Here is a 24,269-nt window from a genome sequence, read left to right on the forward strand (position 1 = left end):
GAACTAAAGTGGGAGAGGAATATCCATTTAAAGTTTAAAATGAGGAGGTGAGGAAAAGATTCCTCTCCCCTCTTCCATCTGGATTGGCAGTTAGGTTTTATACCTTTTAGAATCGTTGTATTCTTCCCCAATGCTTATAAAACAGTTCCTTTTGGCAGAGTAGGTAAACAATCTTCACATGGACTATGCTCATTTTAGGTAATGAATGACCTCTCAAAGACCTAAACAAATGTTCACTTCAACCATGACCCAGAATGAATTGTTCTATTTTAGATCTAGAAACATCAAAGCTGATGTTTCCCTAGTAGGTTAAAGAATTATCTTAGGAGGGTGACTAGGGATTTAGTTTTAATATTTTAGTTAAATCTTGGTGTCTGTAAGGCACCTTTTCTACAATTTTTTTTCTAGCTTGGACTCTTGCAAACTGATAACTTCTTTAAGGTTTACAAAGTGCCTTTCTTTTATAGGACTTTTTTCCCTCCTTCCAATTCTTTTCATAACAGGGGACCATTTATATCAGTAAATCAAACAAAGCTCATTCTTTTCTCCTGAAAAACTTTTGTGCCAAATGTGTCTGAATATTTAGTATGTAATGCATAGCTTTAGGCATAGGAGTACATTTAAAATAATTAGTCTAATCAATAGGTGACATTGAATCTGAGCATTTTAAATTTGTTCAGACTACAATTAAATGAGACTGACACCAATGACTTAAACTAATAAATGACTTCAGCTAGGCAGGAGTTTGCTAAGTAGCCTTTTAGAGCTCGAGGCCCAAATAAAGTTAAAGAGTGGGGCTCCTTGGCAATGGGGTATGAAATCTTTAGTTTTGAAATAGCTGAAGAGTGAGGACTGTAAATGAGAATTGAAGAATACTGGAGACGCCTAATGGAAAAAGTAGTAGGGAGCAACAGCATCATGTTGGGATTCAAGGACTGCTCCAGGGACTTGGTGGAAGCTCCAAATCCTGTCATCTCAGCAAAATTGTGTTACCAGAGTCATTGTGCTTACCCTAGAGTGCCTGCCCACGTTGAATCTGGCTCAGGAGCCTTCTGTCAGCTCTAAATTGCCTCTATTTCTGTATGTGTGGGTGCTTAATTAATAACTATTATAGAGTGCTGCCAGATTTGGGGTTTATTCATTCATTTAGTCTTTCATTCAGAAAACAGAATTGTAATGGAAGGAAAGCTGAGGTGGAACAGGAAGATCTGAGTTTGGATTTCACCTCTGACATTTTATTGGCTGTGAGATTGTGGACAAGTCATTTATAGCCTCTTTGACCCTTGGTTTCTTCATGTGTAAATTGGAGATCATAATACCTCTCTTACAAGGATGTTGGAAAGCCCAAATGAGAGAACATAATAAGTACTTTGCAAACCATAATGCAGTGAGGCAGCTGTGGCAAAGTGGGTAGAGTACCAGGCCTAGTATCGGGAAGAGCTGAGTTCAGATACAGCTCCAGACACTACCTGTCTGTGTGATCCTTGGCAAGTCACTTTAGCTCTGTCTGCCTCAATTTCCTCAACTGTATGTAAAAAGGGGAATAATAACAGCACTTACCTCCCAGGGTTGTTGTGAGGATCAAAGGAGATAATATTTGTAAAGTGCTTAGCACATCAATGTCCTGTCAAAATTCTATGAGAAATTTTAAAAGGGAGAAATTACTTTTACCTAGGGTTGGGATAGAGGTCAGAGAAAAGCTTCAGGTAAGAAGTGGGACTTGCATGGAGCATTGTAGAAAAAGAGATATTTGTGCAGACAAGGATGTAGTTAGGTCAGAGAATGAATTCCAGGCAAAGTAGGTAGTATGAGCCAAGGTACAGAGAAACTATAGGACAGTGATGAGGGTGGAAAAGTCAGCCAGTGTTTATCCATTTGAAAAGCATGGAGTCATGTTACTCAATAGTATTATTACTATTTTCATAGAATGAGTCGCTCAGTTCTTTAATGTGAAAAATGAAAACCTTTTTGAGAATGTGATGTTCTTATAAATTTAATGAACATTCAACTAATTACAAGGGTCCCTAGCGATATTATTTTGCATCATTTGAACAAAGTATTGTGGCTTTCTTTGCTGGTGAATGGCAGAATCTTTGGATACAATAACAAAACCATTTTGGACTTACTGCTAGTGACCAAGAAATAGACTTTGTGACTGGATATTAAATATTTTCAGTGGATTTTAAATTTAAGTAAACCAGGTTTCTGTGGGTCTAAGATAGCTTCTCATACTTGTAGCTTTAAACTATAAGGCTCTACAGTATATCATTCCAGTGGCTAGTATGACCTCAGTATAATAGAAAATGACTACTGAGCAGTTTTAAAGAGAGTTAATAGGGTAAAAAAAGCTTTATGAAATACATTCATATATATGTATGTGTATGTGAGCCATGTATAAAATGATTTCTTTTCTGATATATGTATTTTTGCATTATATGTATTTGGAATACAAAATCTGATGGATTTTGTGTTCCTGAAAGTGAAAGACATTTGGTGTTTATGGTTTTTTTTTAAAGCAAATTAGTGAAACTTTGAAGACTTATACACTTTTTTCTTTATAAGTTTGAAGGTGTTTCCCTGATTTTTTTTTTTTTTTAGTGAGGCAATTGGGGTTAAGTGACTTGCCCAGGGTCACACAGCTAGTAAGTGTTAAGTGTCTGAGGCCGGATTTGAACCCAGGTCCTCCTGACTCCAGGGCTGGTGCTCTATCCACTGTGCCACCTAGCTGCCCCAATTTTTTTATTTTTGAATTGGTTCTTGTAATAAGGACTTCTATTATTATTCAGTTGTAGAAATTTGTAGTTTAATTAATAAGCATTTACTGGATTCACTACTTTTTAGGAAGGACATTAATAAACTGGTGTGTATTGAAAGGAGGATGATAAGGATGACCACAGGACATACAAGGACTTAGGGACAAGATCAATTCAAATATCTAAAAGTTGTTTAGAAACAAAATTTTAATTAATTATGCCTGTCTCAACAGGACAGAACTAGTACCAATGAATAGAAGTTACAGGGACACAGATTTTGACTTGGTATTAGAAGATACTTCCAGACACTTAGAACTGTCCAAAACCAGAATGTACTGCATATTAGGAAATAGAAAATTCCCTGTTGGTAAAGGTCTTCTAGAATGTTAGGGATTCCAGTCTCAGGTGGGAATTTACTAGATTACTACTAAGACTGTGTGTGGTTCTGCTCTTTTGTTTTCTTGCCCATGGATTAATTATTAATCTTTAAAAAATCTGGATTCAATTTTAATTTGTAAATTGGAAATATTAAATAAATGAAAACAAAGATCCTTTAAAAATATTCTTAGAGCTAGTACCCAAATGAATTGTGTGCATATTTGTATTTATTTGTAGAAGATCATAGGATTTAAACTGAAGTGGGCTTTAAAAGTCTGTCGAAGTGTGAAATTAAAAACAAATACAAATAGTAATATATAGCAACCAAGAAAAGAATGCTGGACTTAGTATTCAAATTCAGATCCTAGCACTGCTACTTATTATTATCTGTGTGACCTTGGGCAAATCACTTAACCTCTCTTCTGGGCCTGTTTCCTCATCTTTGAAATGAGGATGTTGGAGCTGATGACTGACTTCTGATGCCCTTTCTGGTTCTAAATCTATGATCCTCTGATAGACTTCTGTATTGTTTTCTTTATATTGATTCTCCTGTTCAAACATTGAATTTAGGAGTAGGCATGGGGAGCCTGATTAGGCGTGGACCCTGGCTTTTTCCATTTTTGTGTATCCTGGCCTGAACATCTTGCCTTGTTCCTAGCAGGAACATAATAAATATTTGTTGAATTTATCAATTGCCTTAGTTACTAAGGACTCTTTAGGTCTAGCCAGTCAAAGACTTAAGGGAGGACAATAGCAGCCACTAGGCTTTAGCTGTCAGCTGTCTTTGTTCTCGGGCTGTTTTCTGCGTTTAGATATTGATCTTCCCTGATGTTTCTGATAATCTGTCACGGCCCCAGCATGGTTTTGGACTATTCTTGAAGAAATGTGACCTGTAGTGATCTCTTCAATTTAAAACTTTTTTTTCATTTTAAGTGTTTTGAGGTATTATTTTAAATGTGGAATCTTAGCAACAACCCTTTTGAAGTAATGTTGAATTAATTAGGAATATAAGTAAGATTCAGTTTGTTTCCGAAAAGACATGTAAATGAACAGGTTCACATATACAGATCTATGTAGTCCATATATGTGTATATATACAAATATATACACTTACACACACACATATATACATACATACATACATAATGCTTTAAAGAAAAATGTTAAAAGTACAAACCCCAAAATTGTTGCACTTTTTGTCTTCTCTGAAGACTATGCCCAGTATTGGAAGAGTGACAGGATGATAAAGACCAAGAGCAACTTTTCTCTAATTCACTTTCTTGACATAGAGAGGGTTTTATTAAGTGTGTAGCACAGTGCCTCTTCTAATTAGCTTACCCCTCTGAAGGTACTTCTCTTCTTACATTTCTCTATGGAGTGCTGCTTCAGCACTTAAATTTTCTGTACTAGATTCTTTTATTTGGCATCTGTTTGCTTTGCTTTGTAAGTGGGGTTTTCTGTATCTTTGTGAGTATCCTTCCTAACCCAAATTTAAACTTCTTGAACTTAGGGGCGATGTTTTCTTTTGGGGCTGTCTCCTCCAATTTAGTGCTTTGTCTATAATAGGTACTTGTTGAAAGTTGCTGAATACCTCCAGTAAAGGGCCTATCTAGAAATTAGGGTGGAACATTTCATTGAGATATTTTGTAAGATTGCATATCTTTGGGGGCAGCTAGGTGGTGCAGTGGATAAAGCACTGGCCCTGGATTCAGGAAGGCCTGAGTTCAAATGTGGCCTCAGACACTTGACACTTACTAGCTGTGTGACCCTGGGCAAGTCACTTAACCCTTATTGGAATTAACTTACCTTCAAGTGGGCTGCTGAGGTTGTCAAGGGCAGCAGAAACTCATCTGGAGAGAACTGAACAACTTTTTATTATCCTACGCTAAAGAGAATACATAATAACTGCTTATGCCACTTCAACAGCAACTGGTAACAATTTACCCAGTTTCTTCTACCTCTGTTCTGATTTTAGCTGTAAAATATTTAGCTGCTCAAAAGATTAAATTTATGAGTTAGTACATAGTAAATACTAGCAAAGCTCAAAACAAACCATTAGGGTCTCACCTAATAAGAAAATATTTTAACATTAGAAATGTAAAATAGGGGGAAAAAAGAAAGAAAAGAAATGTAAGATAGATTAAAGGTTGACCATAGTTTCCATTTCAGTATTTGTTAAGCCTTACTTAGATCATGGCATAGTAATAAAGAGCACTAAGCTCAGAGCCTTGTGGTACAGTGACTACTTGTCCCTGGAATTTCTCTAGCTTTCCTTGTCTGCAAAATGGTGATATTAAGTTCTTTCTCAGAGGCATTCAGGTAAAGACTGCATTACCACTTGTTGAAGTTGTTATACAGAGAATTTTTTTTGTCAGGTGTGATGATATGAGATGGCCTCTAAGGTCCTTTCTAATGTTGAGATTGTGAGACACTTCTATCTATTTCACAAGAGTATTGTGAGGAAAGTAAGTTGTAAACTTTAAATAAGAGTATGAATTATGACACTTGAAGCACTTCAAAAGTGCTTAAAATCTAGTCAAATACCCTTGGCCATATTGTAGTACTGGGCCTCAACAGTGCTCAGAATGAAACTCGAGTAACAGTGTTCTAGGAAAAGCAGGGAAGAAGGACCCTGGTTGGACTTCCTGAGCAGCAGTAAGGAGAGTGAGATCATCCTGAGAGCATGGCTTCATCATGGATGAGATTTGTGTAGATCTGGGGTAGGAAAGGAGACTAGAACCATTTATATTTAAAGAATATATTTTAAAACTATCAACATAATTGACCATATCAATAAAAAAACAACAGAAATCATAATTATTTCAATAGATGCTAAAAAAGCTTTTGACAAAATACAGCACCCATTCCTATTAAAAACCCTAGAGAGCATATGAATAAAGGGTGCACTCTTTAAAAATGATAATCAGTGTCTATTTAAAACCATCAAGGGGGCAGCTAGATGGCGTAGTGGATAGAGCACTGGCCCTGGATTCAGGAGGACCTGAGTTCAAATCTGACCTCAGACACTTAACACTTACTAGCTGTGTGGCCCTGGGCAAGTCACTTAATCCCAATTGCCTCACCAAAAAAAACAACAACAAAAAACCCATCAACAAGCATGATCTGTAATGGGGATAAGCTAGAAGCCTTCCCAGTAAGATCAGGGGTGAAGTAAGGACACCCATTATCACCACCGTTATTTAATGTAGTACTAGAAATATTAGCTATAGCAATAAAAAAAGAAAAAGAAATTGAAGGAATAAGACTAGGCAATGAAGAAACAAAACTGTCGTTCTTTGCAGATGATATGATGGTATACTTAGAGAACCCCAAAAAAAAATCAACTAAAAAACTACTTGAGGGGCAAGTGGCACAGTGGATAAAGCACCAGCCCTGGATTCAGGGGGACCTGAGTTCAAATGTGGCCTCAGACACATACTAGCTGTGTGACCTTGGGCAAGTCACTTAACCCTCATTGCCTTGAAAAAACAAAACAAAACAAAAATTACTTGAAATAATTTTAAACTAGCAAAGTTGCAGGATATAAGATAAATCCACTGTATTTCTTTATATGACCCAACAAAGCCTAGCAGAGAGATAAAGATATTCCATTTAAAATAACTGAAAACAATATAAAATACTTGGGAGTCTACCTGCCAAGACAAATCCAGGAACTATATGAACACAATCACAAAACACTTTTTATACAAATAAAGTCAGATCTAAACAAATGGAAAAATAGCAATTGCTTACAGGTAGGCAAAGCCAATATTTAAAAAATGACAATTCTACCTAAGTTAATTTACTTATTCAGTGCTATATCAGAGTAACAATTATTTTGTAGAACTAGAAAAAAATAACAAAATTCATCTGGAAGAATAAATGGTCAAGAATATCAAGGGAATTTTTTAAAAATACAAAGGAAGGTGGCCTAGCCATACCCAAATCTCAAACTATATTATAAAACAATAATCATCAAAACTATCTGGTACTGGCTAAGAAATAGAGTGTTGGGTCAGTGGAATAGAATAGGTACACAAGACACAGTAGTAAGTGATCATAGTAATCTAGTGTCTGATAAACCCAGACACCAGCCTTTGAGATAAGAACTCAGTATTTGGGGGCAGCTAGGTGGTACAGTGGATAAAGCACTGGCCCTGGATTCAGGAGGACCTGAGTTCAAATGTGTCTTCAGACATTTGACACTTAATAGCTGTGTGACCCTGGGCAAGTCACTTATCCCTCATTTCCCTGCAAAAAAAACCCAAAACAAACCTCACTATTTGACAAAGACTGCTGGGAAAACTGGAAAACCATAGAGTAAAAACTAGGTATAGACCAACATCTTATGCCATATACCAAGATAAGGACAAAATGGGTACATGATTTATTTATTTTTGTTTGTTCATTCATTCATTAAAGAGAGATTTAGTCCTTTTATAATAAGGAAAGATCATTGAAAGCCCATTTAGTATAGAGGCTACACTCTAAGATACTAAATCAAAGTTAATTACAGAGGAGCAATATAGAGTTCCCTTTTTCTGTATGATTTTTTAAAAATCACAATGTGTTATGTAAAGATTGGGTACATGATTTAAACATAAAGGGTGACACCAAAAGTAAATTAGAAAGACAAATAGTAGTTTACCTGTCAGATCTATGTAGAAGGGAAGAATTTATGACCAAATGAGAGGTAATGAAATTTTGATAATATTAAATTTAAAAGCTTGTGTATAAACAAAACCAGTGCAACCAAGATTAAAAAGAAAGCTAGGTGGTGCAGTGGGTAGAGCACCGGCCCTGGAGTCAGGAGTACCTGAGTTCAAATCCGGCCTCAGTCAGATACTTGACACTTAACCAGCTGTGTGACCCTGGGTAAGTCACTTAACCCCAATTGCCTCACCAAAAAAAAAAGAGAGAAAGCTGGGAAACAATCTTTATGGCAAATGTCTCTAATAAAGACCTCATTTCTCAATATGAGAACAAAAAAATTTATAATACAAGCCATTCCCCATGTAATTTGGGGGGAGGTGTAAAACACTATTTAAAGAACATACTTATGGGGGCAGCTAGGTGGCTCAGTGGATAGAATACCGGCCTTGGAGTTAGGAGTACCTGAGTTCAAATCTGGCCTCAGACACTTAACATTTACTAGCTGTGTGACTCTAGACAAGTCACTTAACCCCAATTGCCTCACCAAAAAAAAAAAAAGAAGAAGATACTTAGTTGTTTGATAAGCAGTCAGGACTATAGGAGGCTATAAAGTGAGTAAACCAGTTTAGGTTGGTCTTGGGCTGCAGGCTTCTCTCCCCCCCCCCCCCCTTGTTATTTGTTTCCTTCATATGCAGAGCCAAACATATATTTATTTTGTTTTTGTTTTGTTTTGTCAGATTTGAACTCAGGTCCTCCTGAATTCGGGGCCTGTGCTCTATCCACTATGCCACCTAGCTGCCCCACATATATTTATTTTGATTATATTTTGTATATACCCATATGTGTATGTCATATTCCTCATTAGATGTAATTATGTTCCTTGAAGGGAGGGGCTTTCATTTTTGTATTTGTATCTCCTAGGCCTAGCCATAGCAGGCACTTGATAAATGTTTGATTGATTTTGGACCTGATGTCTATCTTTTCTTTTTCTCAAGTATTCATCCAACTTTCTTTTCAGAAAACATGCTTTGAATTGCCATCGAATGAAGCCTGCTCTCTTCAGTGTGCTCTGTGAAATCAAGGAAAAGACAGGTAAGTTATTCTTTGCAGGGAAAAGTTATCTGGTATGCTCCTATTGGGTTTGAAGAACACTATTTTTACTTGATCTTTAGCTTCTGGTGAAGTCTTAAAACTTATTTCTTAACCTATCATAACTATTTATTAAACACTGTGTGTCAGGGCCCTTTGCTAAGCACTGGGTATACGAGAAAAGTCCAGAACATCCCCTTGCCTCAGAGAGAGGCAACATGCAAAGAGTTGGTACATACAAATTAGATACAAAGTATATACACAGGGGCAGCTAGGTGGCACAGTGGATAAAGCACCGACCCTGGATTCAGAAGGATCTGAGTTCAAATCCAGCCCCAGACACTTGACATTTACTAGCTGTGTGACCCTGGGCAAGTCACTTAACCCTCATTGCCCCACCAAAAAACCCAAAGTATATACACAAAGCTTATGGAATGGAGGGTGTGCCCTGGACAGGAGCCCTGGCGAGGTGGTGGAACTTAAACCAGGTCTTGAAGGTAATAGAGGCATGATGCTAGCAAGATGGTTCTGGTGTTTTTTGGTGTTTTGGAAGGGGAATTGTTATGGAAGTAGAGACACCTCTGGTATAATGGAGAGAGCCCTGGAGATAGAATAGTCTTGACTATGTCACTTACTGTATGTGTAACTTTGTCACTACTTCTCTATTTTCAGTTTCCCCATCTCTAAAATTGTAATAACCTTGCTTATTTACACTATCTACTGAAGGAAATTGTCACGAGGATGAAGTGATAGGATGAATGTGAAGCTGTTTAAACTATAAAGCCCTGTGTTAAAGTCAACTACTGTGTTTATAATTAGATTATGTATTGTTGAAGCAAACACTATGGTTTTAATTAGAAAAACAATAGAGGGAAGGGAGAAAGAATTTGGAACTCAAATTTTTTAAATGAAAGTTAAAAATTGTTTTTACATGTAGTTGGGAAAAAATAAAATGCTAAATAATGTTTTTAAAAACTAAAAAAAATTGAATAACAGTAGTGTAAGGAGAGAAAACAAGATCAAATCAAGGTATAATGAAAATTGACAATGAAGATAGTTATATGATTTCTTAAAGAGAATTGGTCTTTCTGGAATGAATTAGCTTGAAAATAGGATGTAGCTTGTGACTGGATTATGTACTTTGGATAAAATTGTTTTGCTTTTGGAAGGTAGTTGAAATAGCAAGAATAAATGATATATTCTCACTCTTGTTAAAAAGAATATAACTTGAATCTTGCATTTGAATTTCATGTGGTAATTGAGAAACTGTATTTTGACACTTTTTTCATTAAAAAAATAAATTGCTTTTTATTTGTTCCCAAATTGACTTTTATCTTCCTCAGGCTGCCATCAGTGGGTTGAAAATTAGCTTACTGTATTGAGCAGGTTGTACAGATTATCTTCTTATGTGAGTCCTTATATGGTTACATTTCATATATTGGTCATTTAAGATGACCAAATGAATTGGGAGAGCATAACATTCACTCTCACCTTTCTTTACTTTCAAAGTAAATACTTATACTCGTGTGTGTTTGTTTGTATGTACGTGCTTTGATTATATTTGGTGTGCTTCTAACCAGTCAACATACTTGGTTTTTAAAACCTTTGCAGCTTGGTTACACTAAATTTCTCATTGGTCTCATAGATTTGTGAATGTCTGATGACCTGTCTATTCCTTATTTAAATTATGGGGAGCAGATGTTATAGCTTCCAGCAAATAAAAGCCTGGACATATTGTAGCAAAAGGGTTAGACTCTCTTTGTGACCTAGTCACACAAGCTTCTTTTTCTACCAGTGAATTGGTTTAAGAAATGTTTGTTCCCCAAATCCCTCCCTCATACTTCCTTTGTTGTCCCTTCAGCTTTCTGCATAATAGATTGGCTAAGCAATGTTCCTGCTATTGAATGGGTTAGTTTGAAAAAAGTGGTTTTTTTTTTTACTTAGTTTCACACACACGCACACATGTGTATCATTTAATATATATCATCCTAAAGCAGTTGCCAAAATTTACTCCCTTTTCCATCACTTGATTACTTTTAAACCATTATAAAATAATACAATTATCTTACAGCTTCTTTTTCTTCAGAATCTAATCTAGGAAATATAGCTTTTGGGCATAGTCCTGTCTCTATGAAATTATATGGACATATGTTTAAAGGATCTGTCTATTCAGCTTTAGTTCTTTGGTACCACCAGCTGGATTCTTGTTTCTCTTAGTTTTTAGATTCCTGGTTCCTAGAAGGCAGTAACTATTACATGTCATTTTAACTTGTTTTGTATAGCTCCAAGTAAAAATGCATGAACTGGTGGCTATTTAAATGCTTTTGATGGTAAATCTTTCTGTGGGGCATTAATTGTAGAATTCTACATTGTTGTTCAATTTAGGAGATTCAGCAGCAGGAGGATAATTTGTGGAGTATATTGTACAATGCCAAGTGGAGATTAGGCGACACCAAACAAGATGATCCTTGCCCTTATGTGACTTATGTGAAGTAAACACTCTTAATTGTTGTTGTTATATTTATGAAGATAACATATGCAACATAACTAGAACTTTTTATGAATTCTAAAACCTAATTTCTAATTTCTCACTTTGTTGATTATCTATTTGTTGGAATGTCAAGATAAGAGTAATTTCTTTCTTTCTTTCTTTCTTTCTTTCTTTCTTTCTTTCTTTCTTTCTTTCTTCCTTCCTTCCTTCCTTCCTTCCTTCCTTCCTTCCTTCCTTCCTTCCTTCCTTCCTTCCTTCCTTCCTTCCTTCCTTCCTTCCTTCCTTCCTTCCTTCCTTTCTTTCTTTCTTTTTGGTGGGGCAGTGAGGGTTAAGTGACTTGCCCAGGGTCACACAGCTAGTAAGTGTCAAGCATCTGAGGCTGGATTTGAACTCAGGTACTCCTAAATCCAGGACTGTTGCTTTATCCACTGCGCCACCTAGCTGCCCCAAGATAAGAGTAATTTAATCCAAGACATTTCCATTATAGTCTTATACAGGTAATCAAATAGTGTGTGTGTGTGTGTGTGTGTGTGTGCGCGCGCGCACATGCGCACGTGAGTATGCAAGTTAGAACTTGTGAGTGTTCCAAGGATCAGTGACAAGTGTTCTTAGGACTCAAAAGAATACTCTAAACTTTGATGTACTCATGGTATGGTAGGGCCTTTTTTTGGTGATATTCATCTACCTTCAGGCCAAACTCTTCCTTTCTGACTGATAATTCACTTTTTTCTTTCACTTGGGAAGCAATTATTAAATGCCAAATCTTTTTGTGGTAGAGGGCATCGTGTATGCTTACAGCTATTTGTGGAGCTTACTTTCTGTTGGGAAGAAATAACATGCACCCATCTGAGTAAATGCAAACTATAAAGTAAATACAAAGTAATGAGGAGGAAGGAGGCCCTGGTAGTTTTGGGGTTTCAGGAAAGGTCCTCATGTAGAAGATGGCCCTTGAGCCGAGCTTTGAAGGAAGCTAGGAATTAAGGCACAGAGGTGAAGAGGGAATACATTTCTGATATGGGGGGAAAGCTGTACAAAGATAAGAGTATTAAGTTCTGGAAACAGGAACTAGGCCAGTTTAGCTGGAATGTAAAATGCAGGAAGGGGGGGGAGTAGTGTGTAATGAGTCTGGACAGGTAGGAGGGAGCATATGAACCTCTTCCAAGAAGGCTTTATTAACATTCCAGCTCATGCTTTTCTACTCTGTGTTGCTTCAGGCTCAGCTATCTTGCTTGAAATACATTTCAAGTACTTGCTTTTTTCTTCTAGTTCAGTGTGGGACTTGCTGTACATTTAATCAATCAGAAGTCATTTTAAGGACTATCTAGCAAGGCTTTACTTTGCCAGGATTGTGCTTGTGCCAAGCACATCCTTAATTGTGCTATGGCAGCACAAAAAGAAAAGAAAACCTCTTTCAAGGGAATTAATATAAATAATTTATAACATAATGGAACACCTCATTTCTTGCTGACCACAATTCACTGATCTTCTATGAGCAGTATGCTAGCTTAAGTAGGTTGATCTAGGTTTGACTTTTATTTTATGACAGAACTTTGGTGGTATAAAATCAATGACCCTTCCCCCCATCAATTGTGTCATGTTGTTTTGAGTACAAAATTGTGATCTCTAATGCAGTAGCACTAAACAAACTAAACCATCTGATTTGTTTGCATTTTGAGATGCAAATAGACCTTTTCCTAGCTTTTCCTCAATCCTTATCCTTCTTGACCTCTCTGCAAACTTTGCCAGTCTTGATCATCCTCTTCCCCCTCTACATTTTCATGACACAGCTTCTTTCTCTTGGTTCTCCTCTTACCTCTCTGATCACCCCTCTTTCTTTTTAGATGTATCTTCATCCAGGACACACCTGCTAGATATTCTTGAAGGCTCAGTGCTAGGCCTTTTGCTTTTTCCCTACTATACTTTTGGTGATCTCGTAAGCTTTCATCTCAGTTATTCATTTGATTCAAATGATTGTTATCATTTCTGTATAGATGATTCTCAGATCTGTTTGTTCAGCCCTAACTTCTCTCCTGACAATATCCCATCTCCAACTGCCTTTTGGACATCCCGAACTGGATATACTATATATATCTTAAACTCAACATGATCAAAGCTGAATTCATTATTTTTTCCTCCAAATCCTCTCCTCTTCTGAACTTTCTAATTTTTTTTTTTCAGGGCAATGAGGGTTAAGTGACTTGGCCAGGGTCACATGTCATTTCCTGACGCCAAGGACCTTGACCACATGGCTTGCCCTCAGACGCCTTCTCCTCATGGTGGAGCTTTCCTACAGTAGCTCTCCAGCAGGTGGCGTCATTCCAATCGTTACAGTGTATAAAGTCATACAAAATAAATTCCTGCATTAGCCATGCCCAAAAATAGAAAGAAAGAAATAAAGAAAATATGCTTCGTTCTGTGCTCTGAGTCCATTCAGTTCTCTGTCTGGAGATGAGGAGCATATTTCATCATGAGGCCTTTGGAATTGTAGTTGGTTATTATGTTGGTCAAAATTACTAAGTCTTTCAAAGTTGATTATCTTTACAATATTGCTATACAAGGATTTTGTATGTTCCATGGAATGTGACTTTTTCACTGTTAGCCTCCAACTTCACCCTAGCCTTGCCTCTATTTAAAAGCCACTTTTGTGACTCTAGAAACATCTGAAACAGCAAATAAGTACAATGTTCAAGCCCAGCACTGACTTGTGTTCCTTGTCCAACTTAATAAGGTCTCTGCAGATATTTCCTATGCTGTACATTGTGTTTATAGCTAGCCACAGAAGATGTCCAGAAGGTATGAGGTCAGGGCAGAATATTGAGCCTAATCAAAGCCCCACATTGCTTTAGGTCTAAAGTAACTACTAAAGTAAAGTGCTTGTTTTTGTTTTTGTTTTTGCGGGGCAATGGGGGTTAAGTGACTTGCCCAGGGTCACACAGCTAGTAAGTGTCAAGTGTCTGAGGCCGGATTTGAACTCAGGTACTCCTAAATCCAGGGCCGGTGCTTTATCCACTGCGCCACCTAGCTGCCCCCCTAAAGTAAAGTGCTACAACAGGAATTGGTTACAGATTTATACCTACAAAGAGAAAGGGCTCCAGAACATGCTACTTTCCAAGATGGAGCTCTCCATTCCTAATTTCTGATTTTGGGGTTAACTTGGACCTTTTCTACTTTGATCTTACACAGAGTACTTGATTAAATCAAGTCTTAGTTTTAACTATAGTTTCTTTAAAAAGATGCACTGTTGGGGCAGCTAGGTGGCGCAGTGGATAGAGCACCGGTCCTGGAGTCAGGAGTACCTGAGTTCAAATCCGGCCTCAGACACTTAACACTTACTAGCTGTGTGACCCTGGGCAAGTCACTTAACCCCAATTGCCTCACTTAAAAAAAAAAAAAAGATGCAATGTTTGAGTATTCCCATTATAGCAGAGACTAAAGTTTATTATCTTTGGCCCTCCCTTTCCTTCATGCCAATTTCATCATCAGTTTAAAACATTTAAACTGAACAGTTTGGGTATTGCTTTCTATTTTGTTTTTGTTTTGTTTTGTTTTGTTTTTGGTGGGGCATTTGGGGTTAAGTGACTTGCCCAGGGTCACACAGCTAGTAATTGTTAAGTGTCTGAGGCTGGATTTGAACTCAGGTCCTCCTGACTCCAGGGCTGGTGCTCTATCCACTGTGCCACTTAGCTGCCCCAGGGTATTGCCTTCTAAATGATTCAAAAGGAAATATATTTGTAGCAAATGTAAATAAAATCTAAAATGTAATTGTCTTCTTTTATTCTATGCTATTCTTGTTCATGTCCTTAAATTTTTTTTCTAAAGAGCCCTTCCAGCTATATATTACCATCCCATAATCTTTTCCAGATGTCATTGATGATATCTTTATGCCACTTGTTGAATACAAGTTGTGAAAAATGAGCAGAAGTCTGACACATATACCATAATAATAAATACTGACTTATATAGCATTTTAAAGTTTAAAAAGTATTATATACACATCTCAGATTCTCACAACGATCCTTTAAGGGAAGCACTACAACTAAGGTTTTCCCCATTTTACAGATTGATGTTAAATCAATCAGTAAACATTTGTTAAGCACCTACAGTTACTGCCCTCAAGGAGATAAAAATAACAATCTAATGGGAGAGACAACATGCTCTGTGTGTGTGTCTACATATAAATCTCTATACAGAATAAATAGTCATTCAACCACCACCACCATCATCATCATTATTAATTGTGTGAAGACATGAGGGGACAGCATGACATATAGGGGAAAGAGATATGGCCTTGAAGTCAAGAAGACCTGGATTTAAGTCCTTCCTCATATAAATACACACACATATATGTATATATAGACTGTGACCATGAGCAGGTCACTTAACCTCTCAGTGACCAAAGGAGTTCTTTAAGACTGTAAATTATAGAGAAGTCCACTGATCTGAATTGGTAGAAGTTAATCGCTATGAGCCAAACTGCCATGCTGTTGAAATCACAAGTTTAGTAAACAAACAAAAAGAAATGAAACATACTTATACAATTTACGTAAGTCAAAAAGCTGTGTACACACAGAGCTAAAGAAGCATTCATGTGAGATAGAGATGTTGGGGAGTTTTAGTGTTCTAAAAGTGGGAGATACAGGTATCCTGTAGCAGGCCAATAAGCTCATGCAGTTTAACAGAAAGATAATGTTCAGAAGGAAGGATGTGATTCCTGACTTTAAACATTTGTCTTTTAGAGTCTTTCATATGGAAGAGAGGATTAAAGCTGGTCTTGACTCTACAAGGCAAAGACTGAGCTTTGGGTGGAATCTGCAGAAAAAGTTTTAGGCTTTATGTAAAAGAAGGGGAGAAGGAAAAGATTGAAAGGTAGAGAATAGTGAGTGAGGTCAGCAATCCTAGCTCTCCAGCTAGGTGTGACCTCAGAAGCCATTAAATCCAACCCTCTCTTTTACAGATGAGGAAACTGAGACCCACCCAAGGTTAAGTGACCTTGCTCCTGATCACACGGGTAGTAAGTCCGGTGACTGTTTCCAGATTACCACATTGTGAAGTGGACAAATTATTTGCAGAACAGAAGCCAGGAAAATGCTGTAATTTTAACATTAAACTACATAAGCATGGGTAGTATTAGTAAAGTAGTAGAAAATAGAGCTCTGACACAAGGTTCTGATTCTTCTGACAGAAAATTTATTTTCTCACAGTTTTCCCATGTTGCTTTGGAGAATATTGCTAAGCTAATCTATAAATTTAGCTTTTTGTACACTTACAAATTCTTATTTTGAAAAAGTAAAGGTGGTGTTTCCCAAAGCTTTGGTGTGGCCATTTCTACAAATTTTGAGACCTTTTTCTTTAGCACTGTTCCCATGTGCAAAAATATCTGGAGAGGAAAACAAGCCTAAACAAAATGACATATCATTTTTATTTTGGCATCAGCAATCTCATACAGTTCATTACAGAATTGCAGATTTTTAATTAATGATATGTAAATATATTGTAATGAATTTAATTTGCATATTGAGTGAGGTTTCAGCACCTTGGGTGGTTATGTATTTTAATTACCGATTAATTAGAAATGATGGGAATTTCATTTGGCTTAGTATAATTATTCTAGATTTTGATGAACATTTAGTGAGTGTTGTGCTGGAGAATGCACAATACCATGTGTTACAGCAGTGTTTTTACAGACTGATGAGTGTTTGTTAAAAGAATGTAAAAAATTATGGATTGAGGAATGAGAAATTTCAGCCAACATAAAGCAAAAATACATCTAGGTTCTATTTTGAGAAACTAATTTATCACGTATTTCTCTCTAAAAATGTAGGCAGCACCAAAAGCTTATATTCCAAAAGTTCCATTGTGAGTTGGGGTTTGTAACTCAAAATTTACTTTCCCTTGGAGACAATGTTAGGTGATCGCTAGGTTTCACAGCCATCCCACAAAAGCCTATTTAACTCAGAATGTGAGCTTCTCTGCTGAACCAAGCCTTGGTGGGAAGACTCTCAGAAGAAAATAAGGTAAAGGTTTTTCTCCCCTTCTGTAAGTCTCTTTCCCACCCTATTCCCCAGTTTTCTCACCTCTCTAGAATTTTAGAAGACTTCTAAACCTTTTCCGATGCATGTGTTGTTTCATTTTCTTTTTTTCCATATCAATATTTTATTATTTTCCAGTTACATGTAGAGATAGTTTTCAACATTCATTTTTATAAGATTTCTAGTTTCAAAGTTTTCTCCCTCCCTCCCCTCTCCCCAAGACAGCAAGTAATCTGATATAGGTTATAGATGTACAATCACGTTAACATATTTCTGCATTTGTCATGTTATGAGAGAAGAATCAGAGCAAAAGGGAAAAACCTCAAAAAAGAAAAACATATGTTGTTTCATTTTTAATCCAGATGAGAGTAAAGTTCCAATATTAGTAGCTCTCCACTCCTGCCTGCTTCCTCTATATTAGTTCTTCTTCCACAACCCGTTTTTATGAGATAATTGCTTCTCTTCATCTTTTCCTACCCAGTTTTGTTTTTTAGAATCATCTCATCATATACAACTCAGCCCCTAATCTTTCTTTCAAACTACCTTAGTAATAGATGACTGTTCCATAGTGGCTCGTTTCCGTGGTGTGTTCTGGGAATTCTCCAGTACCAAAGAGGTGGGAAAGGCTAGTGTGGGAACTCCAGTGGCTCCCTCAGCTAAAGCAAGCTTGGAAGATGTCACTGGGGACATGAAACGGAGTATAGTAACTGGCTCTTGTGTGTACTCAATTTTGCTAAAGACTTCCTAAATTGGAGGCTGTCTCTTGTTAAGATCTACTAAGTCATTTTCACAGAATCACTGACTTTTAGAATTGAAAGGAACCTCAGAGGCCATCCAGTTCAACCTCTGCTTCACTTTCCACCTAACATTTATTTCTTCAACCACAGATCTCGTGTTTTCCTGTTTGTAGATTGTTGGATCTTTATGGAAAAAAGCACAGAATAAGGATTCTAAGCTCTTGAAGATCCTACAGTTTAGTTGGAGAGAAAAGATTTAACATATCGAAAAAGTGGCCCCCTCAAAAAATAAAAGGAAGTATATATGCTAAACTGCATAAGGTGAACTCTATGTGATAGTTTCCTCATTTGTAAAATGAGTGGCATGAGCTCTAGAGGCTCTGGGACTATAATAGTTCAGAAAAGGTGAGCAGAGGAGTAAAGCCTGGAAAAGTCAAAGAAGGCTTCAAGGAGATGATAGTTCTTGAGCTGGACCTTATTATACTCAGTTGAAGTGGCTTGTCTTCAGTAAAGCCTTTCCTGATTCCTTCTTAGTTAATAGTAATCTCTCTCTCTCTCTCTCACTCTGTCTCCTGATTTCTGCTTCGACTTGAAACATTCCAATTTGTACTATAGTCACTTGTATACTTGTCTTATCACCCTACTGGAGTGTGCCTTCCTCGAGAGCATAAACTGTTTTGTTTTATTTTTGTCTTTCCAGCACCTAGCAAAACCTATGATAATATATGAGCTTTTGAATAAGCATGTTTTAGTATTTTGAATAGAGGAGTACCAGAATGAAAGTGAAACTTTAAGGAAAATTGGAATGGATTGAAAGGGAAGAGAATAGATTTAGGGAGAAAAGTAATCCAGATTTCTGGTGGTATGGGCTAAAATGGGAATGATGGTAGTGAGAACGAAAAAAAATGAATGATTAGGAGAGATTATTTCCCATTTGTTTCAGTGTCATTTGGGGAGTTAGGAAAAGATAGGTTATAGTTATACATACTGTAATACTTCAAGGATTTGTGATTTGACTAGTATAAGTATTCCATCCACTGAAGATATGTCTCATTTCTCTACCCCTAGTTATACTTTATCAACCTTCTGAAGCCTTTGAAAGGTATTTTCTTTTAAATAATTGTGGTCATTTTGTAAATTATTCTCTTGGTTCTGCATATTTCACTCTTTATCAGTTCATATATGTCATTTACAAAATCAGTTATCCATTACTTACATATACCACAATTCACATACCAACCACTCCCCCATTGATGGCTGCCCATTTTGTTTACATTTCTTCACTACAATAAAAAAATGCTATTCTGTGTATTTTTTTTTTTGGTGGAACAATGAGGGTTAAGTGACTTGCCCAGGGTCACACAGCTAGTAAGTGTCAAGTGTCTGAGGCTGAATTTGAACTCAGGTCCTCCTGAATCCAGGGCTGGTGCTTTATCCACTGTGCCACCTAGCTGCCCCTTATCCTATGTATTTTTATATGAATCCTTTTCTTCTGCTATTGACTACTTTGAAGTGTAGTAGCTAAAATATTTATCACTCTGCAGACAGGAACTGGTAATGAGTGAACATGTTTAAGTAGAAAAAGTACAAGATTTAGAGTTAAAGGACCTGGATTCAGATTGGTTCTACTACTTTCTTCCTATGTGACCTTATGCAGCAACATACTTTATTCACCTCTGAACCTCAGTTAAACTGTGATTTCAACTGAAAACTTTCTTTCAGTTGAATTTCAGCTTTGAGTTTTTTTTATAGTACCACGGGATTTTTTGAAAGTGGACCAACAATCACAAAGGATGCTGCTAGTCATTTGATCACAACTCCACTAAAGTTTTAAGAAATTATTTTTTTCTATAAACCTAAGAACATTGATAGTGATGGTATTTTCATTTAAAAAAAATCAATTCTGCATTCTCTCCTCGCCTCTCACCCACCCATTGAGAAGTATACATATGCAAATATGTACAGTCATCATCAAACATGAGGGAATTCTTAGTGAAGTTCAAGTTGAATGAGATTTCCTTATTACTTTTTGATGTTAAGAGTATTTTTAGTAGTATGTTGCAACAGTGTGAAAAGAGTACCAGAGGCAGTTGTATTGGATTTCACTTTATATTTTACATTTACATATAAGATTTTTTTTTATCCATTAAAAAAAATTATGGGGCAGCTAGGTGGCGCAGTGGATAAAGCACTGGCCCTGGATTCAAGAGGACCCGAGTTCAAATCTGACCTCACACACTTGATACTAGCTGTGTGACCCTGGGCAAGTCACTTAACCTTCATTGCCCCCCCCCCATTATACACTGTGCTGATGAAGGTTCTAGAAAGTTTTTCTTTCCATAATTTTTGCATGCTGCCTTTTTGGTCAGTATGAGATTCCTTCTCACTACAAGAGAAAATTGGGGATAATACAATGGCCTTTATTCAGCAGAACACATTTTTGCAACTGGTTATATATTTTCCTTGTCAGAATAACTTGAAGAGGAAAAGGACCCCCTGGTATAAGGAATACCTGATATTTTAAAAAGGTATACCTGAGATCATTTAAGTATAATTAGAAGTGGAATTGACAATGGTGTGGTGGGAAAAAATACTGGATTTTAAGTCAGAAAACCTGCATTTGAATCCTGGTTCTGCTACTTACTACCTCTGTGATCTGGGTTTCAGTTTGCTAATCTTAGGGGGTTGGACTGCCTGATCTTGAAGTCATTTTGTGTTCTAGATCCTATATTTAATTCTTACCTCCATGCATATGTATATAACTTCCAGATGTCTATTTCCAATCCTGATCTCATTCTCAAGCTATGGACCTACATTTCCAATTTACTGTTGCCATCCCCTCTCCGCTGTCCCACCAGTATCTTAAAATCAGAATGTCTTAAATGGAGTTTATTGTCTCCCCCCCTCCCAAAAGAAACCCCCAATAACAAAAAACACATGCTTTTCTTTTTTTTTTAAACATGATTTTATTTGTTTTTGTTTGTTTGTTTTTTGTGGGGCAATGAGGGTTATGTGACTTGCCCAGGGTCACACAGCTAGTAAGTGTCAAGTGTCTGAGGTCAGATTTGAACTCAGGCCTTCCTGAATCCAGGGCCAGTGCTTTATCCACTGCACCACCTAACTGCCCCAACACATGCTTTTCTGTCTGAATTCCTTGTGCACCAGTCTTTCCAGGCCTTTCTGAAATTGTCTTGCTTGGCATTTTTTTATAGCACAATAATATTCCATTACAATCATATACCACAGCTTGTTTAGTCATTCCCCAGTCAATGGGCATTCCTTTGATTTCCAATTCTTAGCCACCACAAAAAGAGCTACTATAAATATTTTTGTACAAATAGGTCTTTTTCTCTTTTGGGGGATGAATTTGAAGTGAGCAGAACCAGAACATTGTACACAGTAACAGCAACATTGTGTGATGATCAGCTGTGGTACACGTAGCTCTTCTCAGCAGTACAATGATCCAAGACAATTCTAAAGGACTCATGATAGCAAATATTCTACAGAAAATAATTGTAGGATTTGAATGAAGATTGAACCATACTATTTTTACTTTTTTGTGTTTTTTTTTTGTTTTCCCCTTTTTGTTCTGATTCTTCTTTCACAACATGATTAATGTGGAAATGTTTAATATGATGGTATATATATAACCTGTATCAGATTGCTCACCATCTTGGGGAGGGAGAAAAATTTGAAACTCAAAATCTTATAAAAATGTAGGTTGAGGGGCAGCTAGATGGTGAAGTGGATAGAGCACCGGCCCTGGAGTCAGGAGGACCTGAGTTCAAATCTGGCCTCAGACACTTAATACTTAACTAGCTGTGTGACCCTGGGCAAGTCACTTAACCCCAATTGCCTCACTAAAAAAAAAAAGAAAGAAAGAAAGAAAAATGTAGGTTGAAAACTGTCTTGACATGTAACTGGGAAAAAATGAAATGCTATTAAGATAAAAAAAATTTCCTACATATTCATAATGAAATATGCTATCTACCTCCACATAAAGAAATGATAGACTTAGTGCAGATTGAAGCATACTTTTTTCTTTCTGTTTCTTTCTTTGTGTGTGTGTAAAACAAAGGGAGAAAGGGATGGGAAAGAATTGAAACTTAAAAGAATTGTCTCTCTGCTGTAGAAATAAATAAATAAAAGTTGCCTACATCAGGCTCCTTTATCAGTTACCAACTTTTTTTCCCCCTCATCAGAATTATTTCCTTTTGCATCTTCAGACTTGCATTCTTGAGTTTCCCATTACTACTGGCCAAACTTCCTCTATAGAATTTTAGATTTTGTTAGGATATCCTACTTGTCTTACCTCTCCTTCTTAGCATCCTTGACTGGTTCATCATCCATGTTATGCTTTCAAACTGTGGGCAGTCCCCCAAGGTCCTGCCCTGGTCCCTCTCCTCTTATTTCTATATAGTGTCTCACTTGGTAATCTCATCAACCCCCTATACACTTGGAACTTAAATCTATATATTCAGCCTTAGATCTCTTTGCTATGCTTCAGTCTCTTGGGCATTTTGAGCTGGATGTCTTCATTTGAATGTCCAAAACACTACTTCTCTTTCCCACTTACCTTCCCTTCTTCTGACCTTTCCTGTTTCTGCCCAAGGCACCGCCCTTCTTGTAGTCAGCTTCAGCTTCTTGTTCTTTCTCATGACCTATATCTATGCAAAATCTCATTGTTTCTACCTCCACAAAATCTCTGTATCCACTTCTCTTCACTCACACACCTTACCACCATAATTCAAGACCTCATTACCTTTTGTCTGGATTATGCAATTAATTTCTCACAACTGGTTTTCCTGACTTTAGTCTTTCCACTTCAATCTGTCTTCCACACAATTTCCAAAATATTTTTCCTAAAGCATATATTGACTATATCAACCCCTCCACATTAAGACAACCTTTTTTTTAACCTCTAGAATCAGCTTTAACCACTTTTATTAAATATTTAAAGTTCTTCACATCCTGGCCGAATCCTATCTTTTCTGAACCGTTTTTTCTTTTCTTTCCTTCTTTCTTTCTTTTTTTGGTCAAATGTTCACTTATTATAGTTGTCTCCTTTGTGACTCTTAAATAGCTGAGCATTCTACAGCACCACTATTGATGTTGTAGCCCACAGACTAAGCAGTCCCTATCGCCTCTTTAATGGTTCCAGAGAAGTTTTGTGCCAGGGATCAATGCCTCATCTATTGAGCAATGTTGATAATCTCATCAGGGCTGATGTTTCCACTGTGTTTAATATTTTTCTGCTTCTTTCTATCCTGGAAAAATTCTTTCAAAGCTTTGATGATCAAGGCTGAGCCAGAAGGTACAACCTCAATCTGAGCCTGTCTGCTCTGAATGATGAGTTTCACTGTGATCCTTAGCCCTTTCTAGTCACCAGTTTTGTGGCAACCAACTTTTCCAGCTTAGGTGATCCCCAATCATCACAAACCCAGGGGACCATTTTGAGGGGCCAGAGCAGATGTTGCACCTACTTCATCCCCATGTACCTCAAAAACATAACTTTAATTTCATTAGGATTGAACCTGAGTGGCATGGTGGTGATAAGAATAGAAGTACTCTCTGGGTGTGGGGTAGCTGCCAATGACTGATGAACTTGGATTCAGAACAGCTGAAAGAAATTATACCCTGACCACTCACAAACTGGGAACCAAGAACCTTTACCTTTCTTGCTGTTCCTCACACATGATATTTCTCTTATGTTCCCTTCTCCTCCTACCATTACCTTGTATTATATGTGTGTATGTCTCTATGTACATGCACATGTGTGTGGATGTTGCCTCTTACAATGTAAGGTCCTTGAAGGCAGTCAGTCAACAAACACTTATGTTCAAAGAGCTGAGAATACAAAGAAAGGCAAAACCTTTCTCAAGGAGTCTAATGTGGGAGACAACATGAAAACGACTATGTGCAAACAAGATATGTATGTGGATAAGTTGGAAATAATCAACAGAGGAAGCAGGTACTAGCATTAAAGGGAATCAGGAAAGGTTTCTTGTAGAATATGGAGTTTTAGCTGGGACTTGGAGGATGTCAGGGAAGCGAGGAGGTAGAGACGAGGAGGAGGGTGTTTCAGGCCTAGGGACTGGCCAGTGATGATGTTCAAATTTGGAAAGTGAATGTCTTCTTC

At 37.1% G+C, this 24,269-nt stretch overlaps 1 protein-coding gene across 3 annotated transcripts in view; it reads left to right on the plus strand.

Annotated features, from left to right (window-relative positions):
- The window catches only part of PBX4 (PBX homeobox 4), a 54,811-nt gene that overhangs the window by 1,332 nt on the left and 29,210 nt on the right, over window positions 1-24,269 (plus strand). For all 3 annotated transcript variants that reach the window (XR_006356375.1, XM_044003113.1, XM_044003116.1), the window contains exon 2: window positions 8,803-8,876. Coding sequence is in view for 2 of the 3 variants with exons in the window: in XM_044003113.1 (XP_043859048.1) it covers window positions 8,803-8,876 (74 nt within the window). In the remaining variant the exon portion in view is untranslated. The remainder of the gene's footprint in view (window positions 1-8,802; window positions 8,877-24,269) is intronic.

This window comes from Dromiciops gliroides, chromosome 1 (genome assembly GCF_019393635.1).
Source record: "Dromiciops gliroides isolate mDroGli1 chromosome 1, mDroGli1.pri, whole genome shotgun sequence".
Classification (NCBI taxonomy): Eukaryota; Metazoa; Chordata; class Mammalia; order Microbiotheria; family Microbiotheriidae; genus Dromiciops; species Dromiciops gliroides.